The 15,581-nt window shown below is 57.6% G+C and overlaps 2 protein-coding genes across 11 annotated transcripts in view; one reads left to right on the plus strand and one right to left on the minus strand.

The window, feature by feature from the left end:
- The window catches only part of DEAF1 (DEAF1 transcription factor), a 79,124-nt gene extending 74,088 nt beyond the window's left edge, over positions 1 to 5,036 (minus strand). Inside the window, exons 1-2 of one of the 3 annotated variants that reach the window (NM_001008974.2) lie at positions 4,352 to 5,036; positions 1,107 to 1,204 (exon numbers count right to left, since the gene is read on the minus strand). In NM_001008974.2, coding sequence (NP_001008974.2) covers positions 1,107 to 1,204; positions 4,352 to 4,640 — 387 coding nt within the window. In that variant the 5' untranslated portion in view covers positions 4,641 to 5,036. Of the gene's footprint in view, positions 1 to 1,106; positions 1,205 to 3,019; positions 3,039 to 4,271 lie in introns of those variants that run through there. The other 2 variants (XM_054661039.2, XM_054661038.1) reach the window with 2 other exon arrangements.
- On the plus strand, positions 4,363 to 14,448 carry TMEM80 (transmembrane protein 80). Of its 8 annotated transcripts, none has more exons than XM_024346871.3 (6): positions 5,031 to 5,439; positions 8,600 to 8,619; positions 9,865 to 9,958; positions 10,345 to 10,437; positions 12,696 to 12,897; positions 14,196 to 14,448. In XM_024346871.3, the coding sequence occupies exons 1-6, from the start codon at positions 5,202 to 5,204 to the stop codon at positions 14,398 to 14,400; spliced, it is 852 nt and encodes a 283-aa protein (XP_024202639.1). In that variant the 5' UTR covers positions 5,031 to 5,201; the 3' UTR covers positions 14,401 to 14,448. The 8 variants fall into 8 exon arrangements, with proteins under 8 accessions (XP_009457925.1, XP_063639716.1, XP_063639719.1 ...); XM_054661839.2 differs by lacking the exon at positions 14,196 to 14,448 and adding an exon at positions 6,002 to 6,048 and having other exon boundaries at positions 5,407 to 5,439; positions 12,696 to 13,883; XM_063783649.1 differs by lacking the exons at positions 8,600 to 8,619; positions 14,196 to 14,448 and adding an exon at positions 6,002 to 6,048 and having other exon boundaries at positions 4,769 to 5,415; positions 9,839 to 9,958; positions 12,696 to 13,883.
- The last annotated feature ends 1,133 nt before the right edge of the window (positions 14,449 to 15,581 follow it).

Genomic DNA, 15,581 nt, shown 5'->3' on the forward strand with positions numbered 1-15,581 from the left:
AAGTCCTTCACAAGTCTTCTGTTTGCTGCCATTCTAACAATAACTGTGCTTTCCGGCCGGGTGTGGTGGCTCACACCTATAATCCTTATAATCCCAGCACTTTGTGAGGTCAAGGCGGGCACCTGAGGTCAGGAGTTTGAGGCCAGCCTGGACAACATGGTGACCTGTCTCTACTAAAAATACAAAAATTAGCTTGGCATGGTGGCACACGCCTGTAATCCCAGCTACTCAGGAGGCTGAGGCACAAGAATGGCTTGAACCCAGGAGGCGGAGGTTGCAATGAGCCGAGATCGCACCACTGCACTCCAGTCTAGGTGACAGAGCAAGACCCTGTCTCAAAAACAAAACAAACAAATAACCACTCTGCTTTCAGGTATATGGAGATGATGTCCCAGGTATGTGACCAAGGCTGAAAAGACTACAAGTAACAGGTGCCAATGGTCCCAGGGAAAATCCCTTTCTGGAGACTGGACCCACCCTGGCATCTGCCACTTGGAAACAAGGTTGCCTGCCCTGGTTGACCAGATGTCCCCAGATCGCCGAAGGCCCCACACACAAAACATAAAACAAGCTGATAAAACATGATCACGAAAGGGCTCTGAAGGTGGCACAGACACTATTTGAAATGCAACTGGCTTTCAGCAGTTTTCTAAGTAGACAGCAGTCAGGCGTGGGAGACTGCACCATAAATGCTACAAGAACAGGATATGGGGGAGGGAAACGCCTTGCTTCTTTCAGCTGGCCCTGCAGCTATAGAATAAGGAGCACAGGCAGGGCCGGGCCTCGGGCAGAGGCGGAACCGTGGCCGGACAGCAGCCTGGGCTGGGTCGGGAGCTGGGAGTCCCCGCCCGACGCAGGCCACAAGCCCATCTGACGAAGTGGACTCTTCACCTGGCCTTCCGAGGCAGCTTCTACCTCAGCTGTAATTTCTCCCACCCCTAGCACAGCCTGAAGGCCTCTGAGAGCAGAGCGAGCCAGCGCGTCCCTCCCCAGCTCACAGAGCAGACGTTCATACAGCGGGCTGAACCCCGGGAGAGCCTCGGGGAAGCCCGAGGCCCCCAGCGTGGCACCACCCGCCCTGGGCTGTGCCCCTCGGAGCAGCTTACCAGAACATGTCCTGAGATGGATGCCGCGTTCGCCACAGACGTGGTGAAGACATTGTCTGCAGCAGCCCCCACGTTGGCCACTGTCACTGTGGTCACCTCTGCAACAGAAGGAGGCTCATTTAACAAGCAACGAAAGCCAGAATGGACAAAGGGAACAGCCTCGCTCAGGTGCTTCAAACAAAGTGACTCCCCCTCAGGTGTGTGCCCTTGTAACCAGGAAAAAGAGAGGAAATCTATTCTTCCCCAGTAAAGCCTTTTACGTGCAGTAAAAAATGCATACAACAAACCCGCCACCCCAGCCAGCCCCAGCTCTACCAAACCACCACGGGGCTTCTATCTCCTTCTGCGGCACAGCTGTGTGTTCTGCTGGTCAGGTGTGCCCTATGCCTACGAGGAGCTCTCGGCCTCCCCGCAGGTGAGGACACCTCCTGGACCCACTCTTGTAGCTCCATTCCTGCCTCTCCTCCACCGCAGGGGTCAGGTCACCATCGTCAGGTGACCTCGGCCCCATGCTCACGGCCATTGCCCTTGGTCTCTGACCCCTTCCTCCTAAAAAGTACATCTAACCTGCCTATGTCCCTTGGTGCCACCCCACCGCACCCCCTACAACATGGAACTCAGCCCCCTGGCATGCAGACAGGCCCTCCAGCAGCATCTGCACACAGGGCAGTTACCACAGAGGTCAGCTGCACCCCACCTCCTGCCCCTGTCATCCCAGATAGGTCCTGCAGCTCCAGCCTCTACATGCTGGAGTGTTTCTAGAGAAACACTTTCTGCCGCCAACACCCCCACACCCTCCTCTCTGCCTCTGCAAAGTCTTCCTGTGATGCTCCTAGGCCAAGCAAGTGGCTCTTCTGTCACCCAGAGTTCTAGAATGTCCTGTGTCCAGGGCAATCTCTGGCACACAGCAGATGCTTAAAAGATACTGGTTGAATGAGTCCTGACCATACCATTAACCCAGCACTCACCAAACTGCCCTAAAAATGCCTGTTTGCAGCCGGGCGCGGTGGCTCACGCCTGTAATCCCAGCACTTTGGGATGCCGAGGCGGGCGGATCCCCTGAGGTCAGGAGTTCGAGACCAGCCTGACCAACATAGAGAAACCCCATCTCTACTAAAAATACAAAATTAGCCGGGCGTGGTGGCACATGCCTGTAATCCCAGCTACTCGGGAGGTTGAGGCAGGAGAATCACTTGAACCCGGGAGGCGGGAGGTTGCGGTGAGCTGAGATCACACCATTGCACTCCAGCCTGGGCAACAAGAGCGAAACTCCGTCTCAAAAAAAAAAAAAGGCATGTTTGCTGTCTGTCTCCACGACCAGACCACACCAGGCGCACAGTTCACTCATCCTCGCCTCTCAGCACCACAAGCCCCGGCATGTGGCGCGCGGCCACAGTAAGTGCTGAACGCCAGGCCCATGGCAGCCCTGGGAACAGCCGCCCAAAGCCTCCTCAGGCGGCAGCGTGTCCTGCTGAGTTACTTAAACCTGGAAACCACTTGACTTCAGCTGTTCGTAATTTTTAAAAAGTATTAAAGTGCTTTTACCACATCAAAACACAACTACCATATTTTTCAGAAGAAAACACACGTCAACACATTTGTCTGACATCATGATGAACAGCATCATTTTTCTTTTATGCATTCAGAAAAATACGTGCAAAAATGACAAAAACCTGAAATCAACCTCATGGCTCCAAATCCCAATGTCAAACCAGAGTTTAGCGATGAACGCCAACCCCTGAGAGTCACAAAGCCTTCCCTCACTTTTTTTTCTTAACCAACCAAACAAGCAGCAGTGACCCCTTTGCCTTCGAGGGCCACTCAGCTGACCAAGGGCAGCCCAGACGCTGCTGGCCCCCACCCAGCCCCCAGGCCGAACAAGCACCCAGAGCACACGCAATGCCCTGACATACCCAGCACACCAGGACTGGGATCCAGTTCCTCAACCCGCAAAGCTCCGTAGGGGAAAAGTGCCTCACAACGCAACAAGAAGCTCCTCCCAAGGGTCTCAACACTGAGCTGTGAGTCCCTGGGGGACACTCGGGAACTCCAATAGGGAAGAATACAGTGCGTTAGGAAGCCAGTGGGTGGGGAAGTCTATGCCCCACTGACACAAGGGCGGGACACAGGAGGTGGGTGGACGGCACCAGCCCCGTAGGGCATCTGTGAGCTCTGCCCCGGGCTCCCAGTGTTTTGGAGCCTGAGAAGGAGACTGATCTGTGTGGCAAGAAACTATAAGCAGCTTATATAAAAATATGGACTGGAAAGCCACAGCAGCCTCCCCAAAGGAAGCCCGACAGGAAGCGGGGCAGGAGCAGCAGGTCCTTAGGGAAAAAGGCAAGAGGAAGAGGGAGGACTGGGAGGGGAGCCTGCACAGGTGGCTCCGCAGCCCCCCTGGGCCACCACACAGCCACGCTGACCTCTGGCATCATGGCCTCCAGCAGGCTGCCCACCCCTGGCTCCCCAGCGCTCAGGTCATGCCTGAACTGGCCCTCAGGAAGTGGGGGGTTCCTGGTGACCACAGGTGCCCACCCACCCCAGGGCTTCTCCAGGACAGGTTGGGGGAGCCAGGATGGACGAAGGCAGGGCAGGGGCAGAGCTGCACAGGGGGGACCAGTAGGAGGCGGGGCTGCCACAAAGAAAAGGGGGGCAGGGGGCAGGTGTGTGCAGGGCAGGGCCAGGTCAGGTGAGGCTGGGCAGGTCAACAGGGGCAGGTATGCGGGGCAGGTGTTTGGGGTAGGTGGGGCAGGCTGGTCACCTGGGGCAGGTATGTGGGGCAGGTGTGCGGGGCAGGTAGGGCAGGCCGATCACGTGGGGCAGGTGGGGAAGGCTGGAAACGTCGAGCAGGTGTGCGAGGCAGGTATTTGTGGCAGGTGGGGCAGGCTGGTCACCTGGAGCAGGTATGTGGGGAAAGTGTGAGGGGCGGGTGGGGCAGATGTGAGGGGCGAGCTAGTCACGTGGGGCAGGTGTGCAGGGCGGGTGGGGCAGGTGTGCAGGGCGGGTGGGGCGGGCTGGTCACGTGGAGCAGGTGTGAGGGGCAGGTGTGCGGGGCGGGTGGAGTGGGCTGGTCACGTGGAGCAGGTGTGAGGGGCAGGTGTGCGGGGCGGGTGGAGCGGGCTGGTCACGTGGAGCAGGTGTGAAGGACAGGTGTGGCGGGCTGGTCACCTGGGACAGTTGTGCGGGACAGGCGCGCGGGGTAGGCGCGCGGGAACCGGACGAGGCGAGAGGCCGGCGGGCGCACTTGCCTGCGAAGGCTGCGGCAGCGGCGGCCTCGTCGGGGCCGGGCAGGGCCTCGGCGCCCATGTCCATGTGCCCGGGCTCCGCCGCCATCACCGCCACTGCCGTGACCCGCGGCGTCTCCCGCTCCGCCTCCGAGTCTGCGTCCTCCTCCGAGTCCTCGTCCCTGCTCAGCACCGGCTCCTCCGCCTCGCCTCCTGCCGCGGCCGCGGCCGCCGCCGCCACAGCGGCCGCGGCCGCCACCGCCGCCGCCTCAGCCAGGCCCAGCTGCTTTGCCGCCGAGTCCGAGTCCTCCATCCGGACTCCGCCGAGCCTTCCCGAAGGCGCCGTCCGGGGCCGCCCGAAGCGCCGGTCGCGGAGCCCGAAGCGGGGCCCGAAGAGGACGCCCGAGCTGGGCCGAGGCCGCCCGAAGCCGCCGCCCGAATAGGGACCGAAAAGGCAGCCAGCCGCCGAGCAGAGCCGAGCCGAGTCCGCCCGCGGAGCGGAGCCGAGGCGAACCGAGGCTGCCCGAGTAGAAGCCGAACCTGCACGAAGCCGCCGAGCCGAGACCGAGTCCTGAACCGAGGAGGGTCGAAGTTTCCCGAAGTGGGAAGCCGAATCAGTCCGAATAGGTCCGAGTCCTCACGAGGGCTTCCGAGAGACTCGGCCCCTGCTCTCCTCACTGTCTTGACAGGCTGAGGCGGCTGTCGTCCCCGGCCGACAGGGCTGGACGGCTCTAGGCAGATTCTCGCCGGCGGCCGGCGCAATTCTGCCTCTCAGAGAGAGCTTAGTGCCGCGGGTTTCGCCCGTTCCCGCCGCCGCCGGAAGCCGAGTCAGCCCGAGGCCGAGCCGAGACGAGCCGAATGTCCCCGAGGCCGAATGCTCCCGAACGTCGGTTCTCCACCTCTTCCCTTCCGAAAGTGCCCGAGCGGTGCCGGACGGACTAATCGGGCCTCGGCCGTGGCTCGGACGTCCGCTCCCGAAACGCGGCGCGGTCGGGCCCCTTCGTCAGGAGACGCGAAAATGGCCGAAGGAGCGCGAGCGCGCGGGCCGAGAGGCTGCCGGGATCGCGACGGACCGGCGGGCGGGGCGGGTAAGATGGCGGCCCCGCGGCGAGGTGAGCTCGGGCGGGGTGGGGGCTTCCGGGCTTGCAGCGGCGGGCGCGGCGTTTCCCTGTGGTGACAATCCGGTTTCCGCTTTCGGTGCGCTCACGGGGCCGTGCCACCGTCTCTACGTGAGCGAGACAGCTCCGTCACCCCATCGAGAAGCGCGGCCTGGCCTGGCCTGGGTGGCGGGCGTCCTGCACCCCGAAGAGCTCCCCCGCGCGCGGGCGCCTGGCCCCGGGCAGGGTGGGTGCGGAGCGGCTCTGGGGGCCCCAGTCCCCGGCAGCTCTTGTCCCGCGCGTGGTTTTTGTGAAGACACGTGGGCGGGATGGGCGCAGGGTTTCGGTAGCCTTGGAAGTCTCGCCAAAGAAAATCGCGGGCACGGGTGCCTCAGCCGTCCTGCCTGAGAGACTCGCCTCCGAGAGGAGGAAGGGACAGACCAAAGCAGTAAATCGGCCATCCTGCAGAGGAGCCGCCTTCTGCTGTCTGTGGGTACAGCCAGAACTCTCATACGCGGGCGCTGAAGTGCCAAACCTTCGTGCGTGTTCTCTAGTAATTAGGTGCTTTGTTTTGAAGGAATAAAGAATGGCCACTCCATAGGCAGGACAGCCTCTAGTAACCAGGTTTGTTTTGTGTATTTTCATTTGGTTAAAAATTAAGTTTAGGTTGGGCGCAGTGGCTCAGGCCTGTAAGCCTGACACTTTGGGAAGCCGAGGCTGCAGGATCATTTGAGACCAGCCTGGGCAACATAGCAAGACCCCCTCTATAAAAAAAAAATTGTAAACATCAGCCAGGCATGGTGGCGCACCCCTGTGGGCCAAGCTATTCTGGAAGCTGAGGCTGGCGGATCACTTGAGCCCAGGAGGTCGAGGTTGCAGTGAGCCGTGATGGCGCCACTGCACTCCAGCCTGGGCGACAGAGCGAGACCCCCCTCTACAAAAATTAAAAATTAGCCCGGGGAGCTACGTGGGAGGCTGACGCTGGTGGATCACTTGAGCCCAAGAGGCTGCAGTGAAGCCGTGATCAGGCCACTGCACTCCAGCCTGGGCGACAGAGCGAGACCCCCTTCTACAAAAAAAAAATTAAAAATTACCCCGGGGAATGCCAGGCGCAGTGGCTCACGCCTGTAATCCCAGCACTTTGGGAGGCCAAAGCGGGCGGATCACCTGAGGTCGAGGGTTCAAGACCAGCCTTACCAACATGGAGAAACCCCGTCTCTGCTAAAAATACAAAATTAGCCTGGCGTGATGGTGCATGCCTGTAATCCCAGCTACTTGAGAGTCTGAGGCAGGAGAATTGCTCGAACCCGGTGGGGGGGGGGGGGTGGCGCGGAGGTTGCAGTTGGCCAAGATCGCACCATTGCACTGCAGCCTGGGCAACAAGAGCGAAATTCTGTCTCAAAAAAAAAAAAAAAAAAAATTACCTCAGGGAGCCTGTGGTCCCAGCTACGTGGGATGCTGAGGCTGGCGGATCACTGGAGCCCAGGAGGTTGAGACTGCAGTGAGCTGTGATCAGGCCACTGCACTCCAGCCTGGGCAACAGAGCAAAACCCTGTCTCTAAAAAAACTAAGCGTATACCAAAACAAGATTTCTTAACACACCTTGTAAATTACTTCAGGGAAAACATTTGTTCTCTTTTACTTCCATGTTTAACTTCTGCCTGACACAGCTATTCGTAGCCACATTGTGATTATAGTAAGTCACTGACAAAAAATGTTGTCCTGAAAGCCAAGGCTACGTTCAGTCAGAATGAGCTCCTGCAGGTCTGGAATTGTTAGAACAGCGTATCTGGTTATAGCCGCCCTTCATATTAATTATTAAAATGTTACATCACTTAAGGCTTTTATACAGTTTTTCCCCCAAGCCCCATAACTTCAATCTATAACAGTGAGCAACTAGCAGACACATTGGAAGTGTTTAAGAAGCCAACCTTTAAGAAAAGGAACAGAAGGGACAAAAACCCCAATTAATGCGAAATCATCACAGATAATGACAGGTATTTAGGTGGCCTGGTTTAGCTAAGGCCTGGAAAAGAACAGATCGGGTTTAAAGAGTGGCCTGCCGGTAACGCGATGCGGCGTGGTCTGCCGTACACTTGGCTTCCTGCTTCCATCCTGTGGTGCCTCTTCCAGGAGCGCAGTTCTGAGTCTCTGATGCCGATGTCCTGTATTTACTGGCTTAAGACTCTTGCCTGTGTGAGATTCCACAAACTCTGACACAGAAGGCCTCAGATCTGCCCAAGAAGCTGTGGGATCAGCCACAAAATCTCCAACGCCAGGTTTCTGTCCTGCCCTCCCTGGCGCTGAAGGGGAAATAGAACAGAGGCTGTGTTCAGGTTGCTGTCCTGCCTGCCGCCCAGCAGTGCAGCTTGAGCCTCCTTTTATGAGAGGTTTCCGCCCAATTCTAGATGTGTATTGAGGTATCTACACATGGAGGGACGTGCACATATCACACGTGCAACTAGCCTGAGCCCTTTTCAGACAATTAGTCCGCTCCAGGTCACCGTGGATCCAGGGTGAGTCAGAGGAGTCTTCAGATGCAAAACCTCAGAATCAAAAAGGAGGAAAGAGACTCCACTCACTCCTCAGGCTTTCTGTCATCTCTCAGGTGGGGGTGGGAGAAGGCCCAAGAGGTTGCATGATAAAAAGACTGGACAGCTGCATTGCTGGTTTGGAAAATCCTTATTTTTGGAGGGATATTTGGGGATAAAATTTCAGAGGAAAGCAAATGTCTCATCAATCATGAAAAAAGATTTGTTACAACCTAAGTCAGAAAAGGTTTTCATCTAGTCATATATGTGTGGCAAATACGGAGAAGCCACAGACAGTGAGCCACAGACAATGAGGAGAGCAGCTGTTGGGGTAGGCTCCAGGGTGCTGCTTTCCCTGAGGGCCAGCTGGGTCTGGCCCAGGTTCACTTCCCACCCCGGTGCCCCCGGTACTCGCTGTCTCCAGCCTCAGGTTCTGAAAGGCAGAGACTCCTAGCCTCATTGAAGGATGGTTAGAGAGGCACGGGAGATATCTAGTGGCAGGCCCACGGTATATGTTTGCTGCTTTCTACAAATACGAGATCAAAGGAAAATAAAGCAGGGGTGGTTCCTATCAGTGTGGAGCGAGACCCAGGAAAGCATCCTGGTGGCTGTCAGGCCTTGCTCACGGCCCCTTTCTCTTTCAGGGAGAGGATCCTCCACAGTGGTATCCTGCTGCGTGCCCCTCCAGGACAGCACCCAGAGGCCCGAATTGCTGCTGCACAGAGAGCACTCAGCCTCACCCCACGTTTTCCCTAAGTTCTGTCTAGTAATTCCACTTTGGAGAGGGGGGTGTTCCTTGACAGATTTAGAGAGTTGATGTAACTTCCTCGGATCAGTTCTGCTGGCTCCATCCCCTACCTGCTCAGCCCTGCACAAAGTGGCTAAGCACGCCACACTGCTGGCTCCCAAGGCGATGGCCACCTGCCTCTGTCTCGGCCACTAGTGGCAGGAAGATGGAAATCCCTCACTTTGTCCCTAGATTCATTTTATTTTATTTTTGTTTGTTTATGTTTTTTTAAGGACAGAGCCTTCCTCTCACCCAAGCTGGAGTGTGGCAATCACAGCTCACTGCAGCCTCGGCCTCCTGAAGCTCTGGCATCAGGCGGGAGCCACCGTGCCTGGCCCCATAGACTCATGTTAGCATAAACAAATAGGAAATGTACACAGCTCAGGAAATGGCTACTAGATACTTAAGTCCCCCAAACAGAAATATATTTCCTCTGAAGAAACTGAAAAAAGTGGCCGGGCGCAGTGGCTCATGCCTGTAATCCCAACACTCTGGGAGGCTGAGGTGGACAGATCACTTGACACCAGGAGTTTCAGACCAGCCTGGCCAACATGGTGAAACCCTGTCCCTACTAAAAATACAAAAAATTAGCTGGGCATGCTGTTGCACGCCTGTAATCCCAGCTACTCAGGCTGAGGCAGAAGAATCACTTGAACCCAGGAGGCGGAGGTTGCAGTGAGCCAAGATTGTGCCACTGCACAGTGTCCAGTCTGGGCAACAGAGCAAGACTCTATCTCAAAAAAAAAAAGAAAATGACAAAGTTGTTTTTTCTCTCTAACTCATAACTGGGGCCAAAGGCAGGGTGACATCACTGGGGATGCCAGTGTGTGGAGGCTGTCCCCTGACCAGTCCTGTCCACAGTCAGGAGGGCAGGGGCTGCAGTGCACAGACCGCATTGTTGTGGCATGGAGGGGGGTCCCACAAAGGCCTTGTCAGCTCATGGGACCACATTGGCAGCCAGCATAGTGACAGAAGCCTCAGGCAGTGAGCCATTGCCAAGACTCCATGGTCCCTTGGTGTCTGTGGCCACCAAACAGATGACAGAACCAGCCCCTCTTGTTCAGCCACCTGGGAGGCTGCTCCCAAGCCTGTTGAGCTTGAGGATCCTTAACCACTCACCAGCTCTCTTCAGTTCCCCTTCAAATGCTGTTTTATCTCAGCGGAACGTACTACGCCCTGTATTTCCTCGCCACGCTCCTGATGATCACGTATAAAAGTAAGTCAGGGCTGGGCACAGTGGCTCACGCCTGTAATCCCAACATTTTGGGAGGCTGAGGCGGGCGGATCACTTGAGGTCAGGAGTTTGAGACCAGCCAGGCCAACATGGGGAAACCCCATCTCTACTAAAAACACAAAAAGTAGCCGGGTGTGGTGGTGGGCGCCTATAGTCCCAGCTACTCGGGAGACTGAGGTGGGAGGATTGCTTGAACCCGGGAGGCGGAGGTTCCAGTGAGCCAAGATTGCGCCACTGAACTCCGTCCTGGGTGACAGAGCAAGACCCTGTCTCAAAAAAAAAAAAAAGGAAAAAGGAAAAGGCAAGCTGAGGTGGCTGCTGCTGCTGTGCCAGGTTACTTATGTTCCGTCCGCGCCTGTGCTCTTCAGGTCAGGTGTTCAGCTATCCTCACCGCTACCTGGTCCTCGATCTTGCTCTGCTGTTTCTGATGGGGATGCTAGAAGCAGTTCGGTTATACCTGGGTGAGTGGACTGTTAACACCGTGAAGAACCTGTCCTAAGAGTTGCTATCTGTTTCCACAGCCTTTCAAGAGTAATTATTTTATAGTGTGGTTCTCAGAGACATTTTTTATCCAAACTGCTTACCCAGTTGCTTTGCAGGCTCACCTTACAGTGTCATTAAGTATTAATCAAGAAGTTTTGTCCCAGAGACAAATAACACTGGGGGCATCGTTGGGAGAGACTCTGTGTTTGGAAGCATGTCTTGTAGAAGCCACTGGGTAATGGCACTGAGATCAGAAGCCCAGCCCACCACCACATCTGGAGCTCCGGAATATTCACCAGCACCCCTTTCCTTCCCCTTGCCCTTAGCTGTCTGAGGAGAGAGCCCTGGAGAGTTCTGCCAGGTCCCAAAAGGCAGCAGAGTCTGGAGGGGTGGGAGCCCCCAGCCTCCCCACTCCAGCTCTAGGGATCCCCAAGTCTGCAACCCCTTCCAGTGACCTACTTTTTTTGAGACGAGGTCTCACTCTCTTGCCCAGGCTGGAGTGCAGTGGTGCAGTCACAGCTCACTGCAGCCTTGACCTCCTGGGCTTGAGCAATCCTCCTGCCTCAGCCCTCCCCTCCTCCCAAGTAGCTGGGATTACAGGCACCTGCCACCATGCCCAGCTAATTTTGTTTTGTTTTGTTTTGTTTTTTGGTAGAGACGAGACAGGGTTTCTTTTTTTTTTTTTTTTCTTTTTTTTTTTTTTTTTTTTTGAGACAGAGTCTCGCTCTGTCGCCGAGGCTGGAGTGCAGTGGCGTGAACTCAGCTCACTGCAAGCTCCACCTCCTGGGTTCATGCCAGTCTCCTGTCTCAGCCTCCCGAGTAACTGGGACTACAGGTGCCCGCCACCACGCCTGGCTCATTTTTGTATTTTTAGTAGAGATGGGATTTCACCATGTTAGTTAGCCAGGATGGTCTCCATCTCCTGACCTCCTGATCCGCCCGCCTTGGCCTCCCAAAGTGCTGGGATTACAGGCGTGAGCCACCACGCCTGGCTGGAGACAGGGTTTCACTATGTTACCCTGGTTGGTCTTGAACTCTTGGGCTCAAGCAATCTGCCCACCTTGGCCTCCCAAAGTGCCTGGCCTCACTCCCCTTTTTTTAACCACACAGTTTGTTCAAGGGTATGTTCTTGTACAAGATTCAAGGGGTGCAGAAGTAAAACATGGAAATTCGCCCTCCCCAGAGCTCACCTCTGTGGCCAGCGGGGTGCAGACTTCCAGCCCTCTGCGTGCTCGTGGTCGTAACACGTGCACCTAAACACACGTGTTTGTGAAACATTGTCCTGCCGTGGGGAATGCAATGGGCACTTCCAGGGCGCTGTGCCCCTGCCAGGCTGGAATCTTGGGCCCCTCTTGTTCACATACAGATACACCCCTGATGCCCGATGTCCAGTGAGGAACCAAGGCTGCGGGGAAGGGTGGCCCCCACCCTTCCTCTTGTTATGAGGCCTCAGACACACTAGGAGGCTGGAGGCGAGTTCTCAGCTGCCCATCCCACTGAGGGGTGCCCGGCCATCAGTGTCTTGTCTGCACTCACTGATGGTCCCAGAACCTCTACAGCTTGCCCCCCAGAGCGGGCACTGCTGGGAGGGTGCAAGCGCCGCTGCTGCACAGAGGCCCGGTTCTTGGCCAATCTTCTGGGGCCTGGGCCGGCCCTGAAGTGGTGGGGACAGGGTGTGGCCTGGCCCTGCTGGGGGCTGCTAGGCCAACGGGACCCTCCCCAAGCGTGCCGCACACTGCAGGGTCTCCAGGCACCTGGGCTCAGCTAGTGACTGACCCATTTGTTTGCTAAATACGCAGTTTTGTTTTTAATACATACTCATGAAATTTTCCAGAACTGGCCTTGGACCAGAGAAAAATACTTTGGGAATTTTTCAAAAAAAATCCCTTCAGTTCCACTTGGAATTAGGAAAACGTGGCAGATGCACTTGAATCATTTTAGAAACCAAATTCACCCCCGCCCACACAGCCGACCCAGAAGACCCAGAGACCAGATCAAACCATGCTGTTGCAGGGTCACCTCCCCCAGAAGGGGCTCACGCCTGTGTTGCCCATGCTCTCTGGCTCTCCTGAGTTCTGGGTGGCCATGGAGGCTGTTTCCCTGGAATTCCCCAGGCCCCAGAGGAACGTAGGGCAAGGAGCTGCTCTGGTCCCAGCAGCCCTCCAGGCACCTGTGGGCGGTGGGCTCCAGGGAGCGCCTCGCACCACCTTCACTCCCCCTTTGCTCTGTTCTCCAGGCACCAGGGGCAACCTGACAGAGGCTGAGAGGCCGCTGGCCGCCAGCCTGGCCCTCACGGCTGGCACCGCCCTCCTCTCTGCCCACTTCCTGCTTTGGCAGACCCTAGTGTTGTGGGCGGACTGGGCCCTCAGTGCCACGCTCCTGGCCCTTCACAGCCTGGAGGCCATCCTGCAGGTGGTTGCCATCGCGGCCTTCACCAGGTAGCTACGGACACCCAGGATACCCACACTGGAGCCCTCCTCCTGGGCCTGACCAGTCCCCCAGCTGTCACCTCCCCATTCCTGGACAGGAAGGGCACTTTTCCCAGTGACTGGCCATAGATGGTTTTGGATGGTTCCATCTGTTCTGGCAGGAGTGGGAGCAGGAGCCAGGGCAGAACAAACTGCTGGAGGCCCTGGTGTTGGGAACAGCTGCGGGGAGGGTAGGGACCAGACAGAACTGCCTTCAAGATGAGTCCCAGGAGCGCACACTCAGCCCTGTCAGTGGGGTCTGGCTTTAGCAGCCAGGCCTCCACAGACCCCCGTGGGCCCCCAGGGCCGAGAGGGAGGACAGAGCCCTTCAGAACAGAGGCCTCATCTCACTGCATCCCCCATCACCCCCTAGTTCCCCAATGGTCCTAATTTGTGTTCTGAGATCCCAGTTTACTCCGTGGCCAGGCCCCACCTGTGTTTCCAAGTCGGGCTGGAGACGCAGGATGGGGTAGGCCTTGTGCTCTGAGCAACCCCAGCTCTGCCTCACAGGCAGGCAGGCCCGGTGCAAGAGTGGACTCTGGGTTCCTAAAGCAATAAATGCAAACAAGCCAACAGCTCTGCTGCCTAGCAATTTCCATCTTAGCCACACTTCTCCCTTCAGGGGCTTCGGAGGAGAGGTCAGGGCTGAGGCCGGGGCTGGGACTGCAGGAGAGAGAGCAGCTGAGGGGCCCACATTCTGAGCCTCCGTCCACTCCAGTTTTATCAGCTTTTGCCTTTTGCACTGAGTGCTGAACAAATTCTAGCTCTGTGTTTTTTTTTCCCATTCCCAGATTTACTATAAGTTCTCCTTAAAAAGTATCTAAGCTGTTATAGTAGCTTTCCCTTCACTTGATTCTATTGTGTGTTTTCTATGTTTGGAATAATTACACCCAAATATCTAGATATTTTCTCTTCACCGCATTTTGTAAATAAAGAGATGTGTATGCCTCCCTGAATTCTCCTAATTATGGCCACCTCCCCCACCCCATCTCCAGTTCTCCTGCCCTGCAAGAGAGCACACCCCACTTGCCAGCTGGTCAGTTCCTGGCGGGCCTCGCCCTCGGGCCCTGGCTGCCGGGCGCCTTCCGCTCGGTGGACTCCTGAGGGCAGGAGGCTGCGGGACTGTCCTGGGCCTCCACTGGGGCTCCCTCGGCTGGGGTGGCTGTGGCTGTGGCACCTGGACAGTCTTTCCTGCCTGTCTTCGTGGAAGCGGTGGGAGCACCCAGTTGTCCTGGGCCGACTTCCTTTGACCTGTCTGTGGCCCCCAGTGGCCACGGTGAGCTGCAGGACAGCCCTGAGGACCCGCTTCACACACCAGCGCCTGAGCGCCTCGGGCCACCTCCCTCACCAGCGCCTGCACTCGCAGAAAACCAGCTGGGCACACCTGCCATCTGGAGGACCCAGCCCACGAACCATGCAGACCAGGGAAGGGCCCCCTCCCTGAAGCTGGAGACCTGTTGCCTTCATGGTTAATGGATCCTGATACCTCCAGTCTCAGTGGGCACACAAAGGCAGTGGTCACCTGTTCCACAGGGAGCGCCATGGCTCCAGGTGACCCGGAGTGGATGGGGCCCGAGAGACCAGCCTGGACTGTCTCCTGAGGGCAGGCTCCGCACTCAAAATCGTGTTGACAGGCACCCGTTCAGGAGTGGAGAGGGACCCCACCCCCCGGCTGTCCTCTCCAGCACCCATTTCCCACGTGGCCACTCCCAGCTCTGCCTCCAGGAAGGGTGAGGGCACGGGTGCACCGAGGGGTTGGCGTGTGTGACCCTGAGCTCTGGGTCAGGGCAAGCTCATGCATGGAGCAGGATCACGGCAGGTTCCTGGAGATCAAACTGCAAAGGCCGTAAACCAGGAAGCCAGGCCTTGCCTGGGCTCAGGGGCAGGCACTGGGCCCGAAGGAGGAAGGCCACTTCCTGCCAGCCCTCCACCGAGCTTACCTATGGCGCCTCCCCAGGAAGTGCTCCGGCCAGCCCAGGGTAAACACGCTAGCCTTGCCCCTCTGGGACCACAGCCCGGGGACCCAGACTCTTGGCCACGCTCATTCCCACCCCTACCCAGGACCGGCAGCCGGAGCCTTGGGTCCCTGCATGGGCCTGGGGCGCCCTGTGCCCCTTCACCTCCTCCTTGTCCAGTTGACTGCTGTGGCAGCCGGTGCTACCCGCTGTGTCCACTGCACCCTGGCCCTGTTCTGAGCGGTCACAGCAGCTGGGGAGAAGGGCCATCCTGGGAGCCGGGCAGATGAGGACGGAACCAGACAGTCCCACTGTGGTGGGCAGAGGGTGGGGCCTGGGCCTGACCACAGGGCAGTGCAAGGAGAGAGGCATCCTGAGAGGGCCTGAGGTGTCCCCACCTCCCCCGACATCCCATCCCTCAGTGCCCAGGCTGGGCAGAAAGGGGGGCCTGGAGGAGCCGCTGCACTGTGAGCTCAGGGCTCCAGGCCTGGGGTGGGCATGGTTAGGTCCTGCCTGACACCCACCCACTCACCGAAGCCTCTGCCCCTGGGCCTGGGGTGGGCCCGGTAAGGGAAGTGACTCTGCCACATGCCTGGGGCACCTGAGGGGTGCACCTGGCCCGGCGGAGGCTCTGACCTCCCCAGGGCTGGAGCCCTCCCCAGCAATGCGCCAGCGCTGCCCCCGAAGTCCCATTGGCAG

The sequence above is a fragment of the Pan troglodytes genome, chromosome 9 (assembly GCF_028858775.2).
Source record: "Pan troglodytes isolate AG18354 chromosome 9, NHGRI_mPanTro3-v2.0_pri, whole genome shotgun sequence".
Taxonomy (NCBI): Eukaryota; Metazoa; Chordata; class Mammalia; order Primates; family Hominidae; genus Pan; species Pan troglodytes.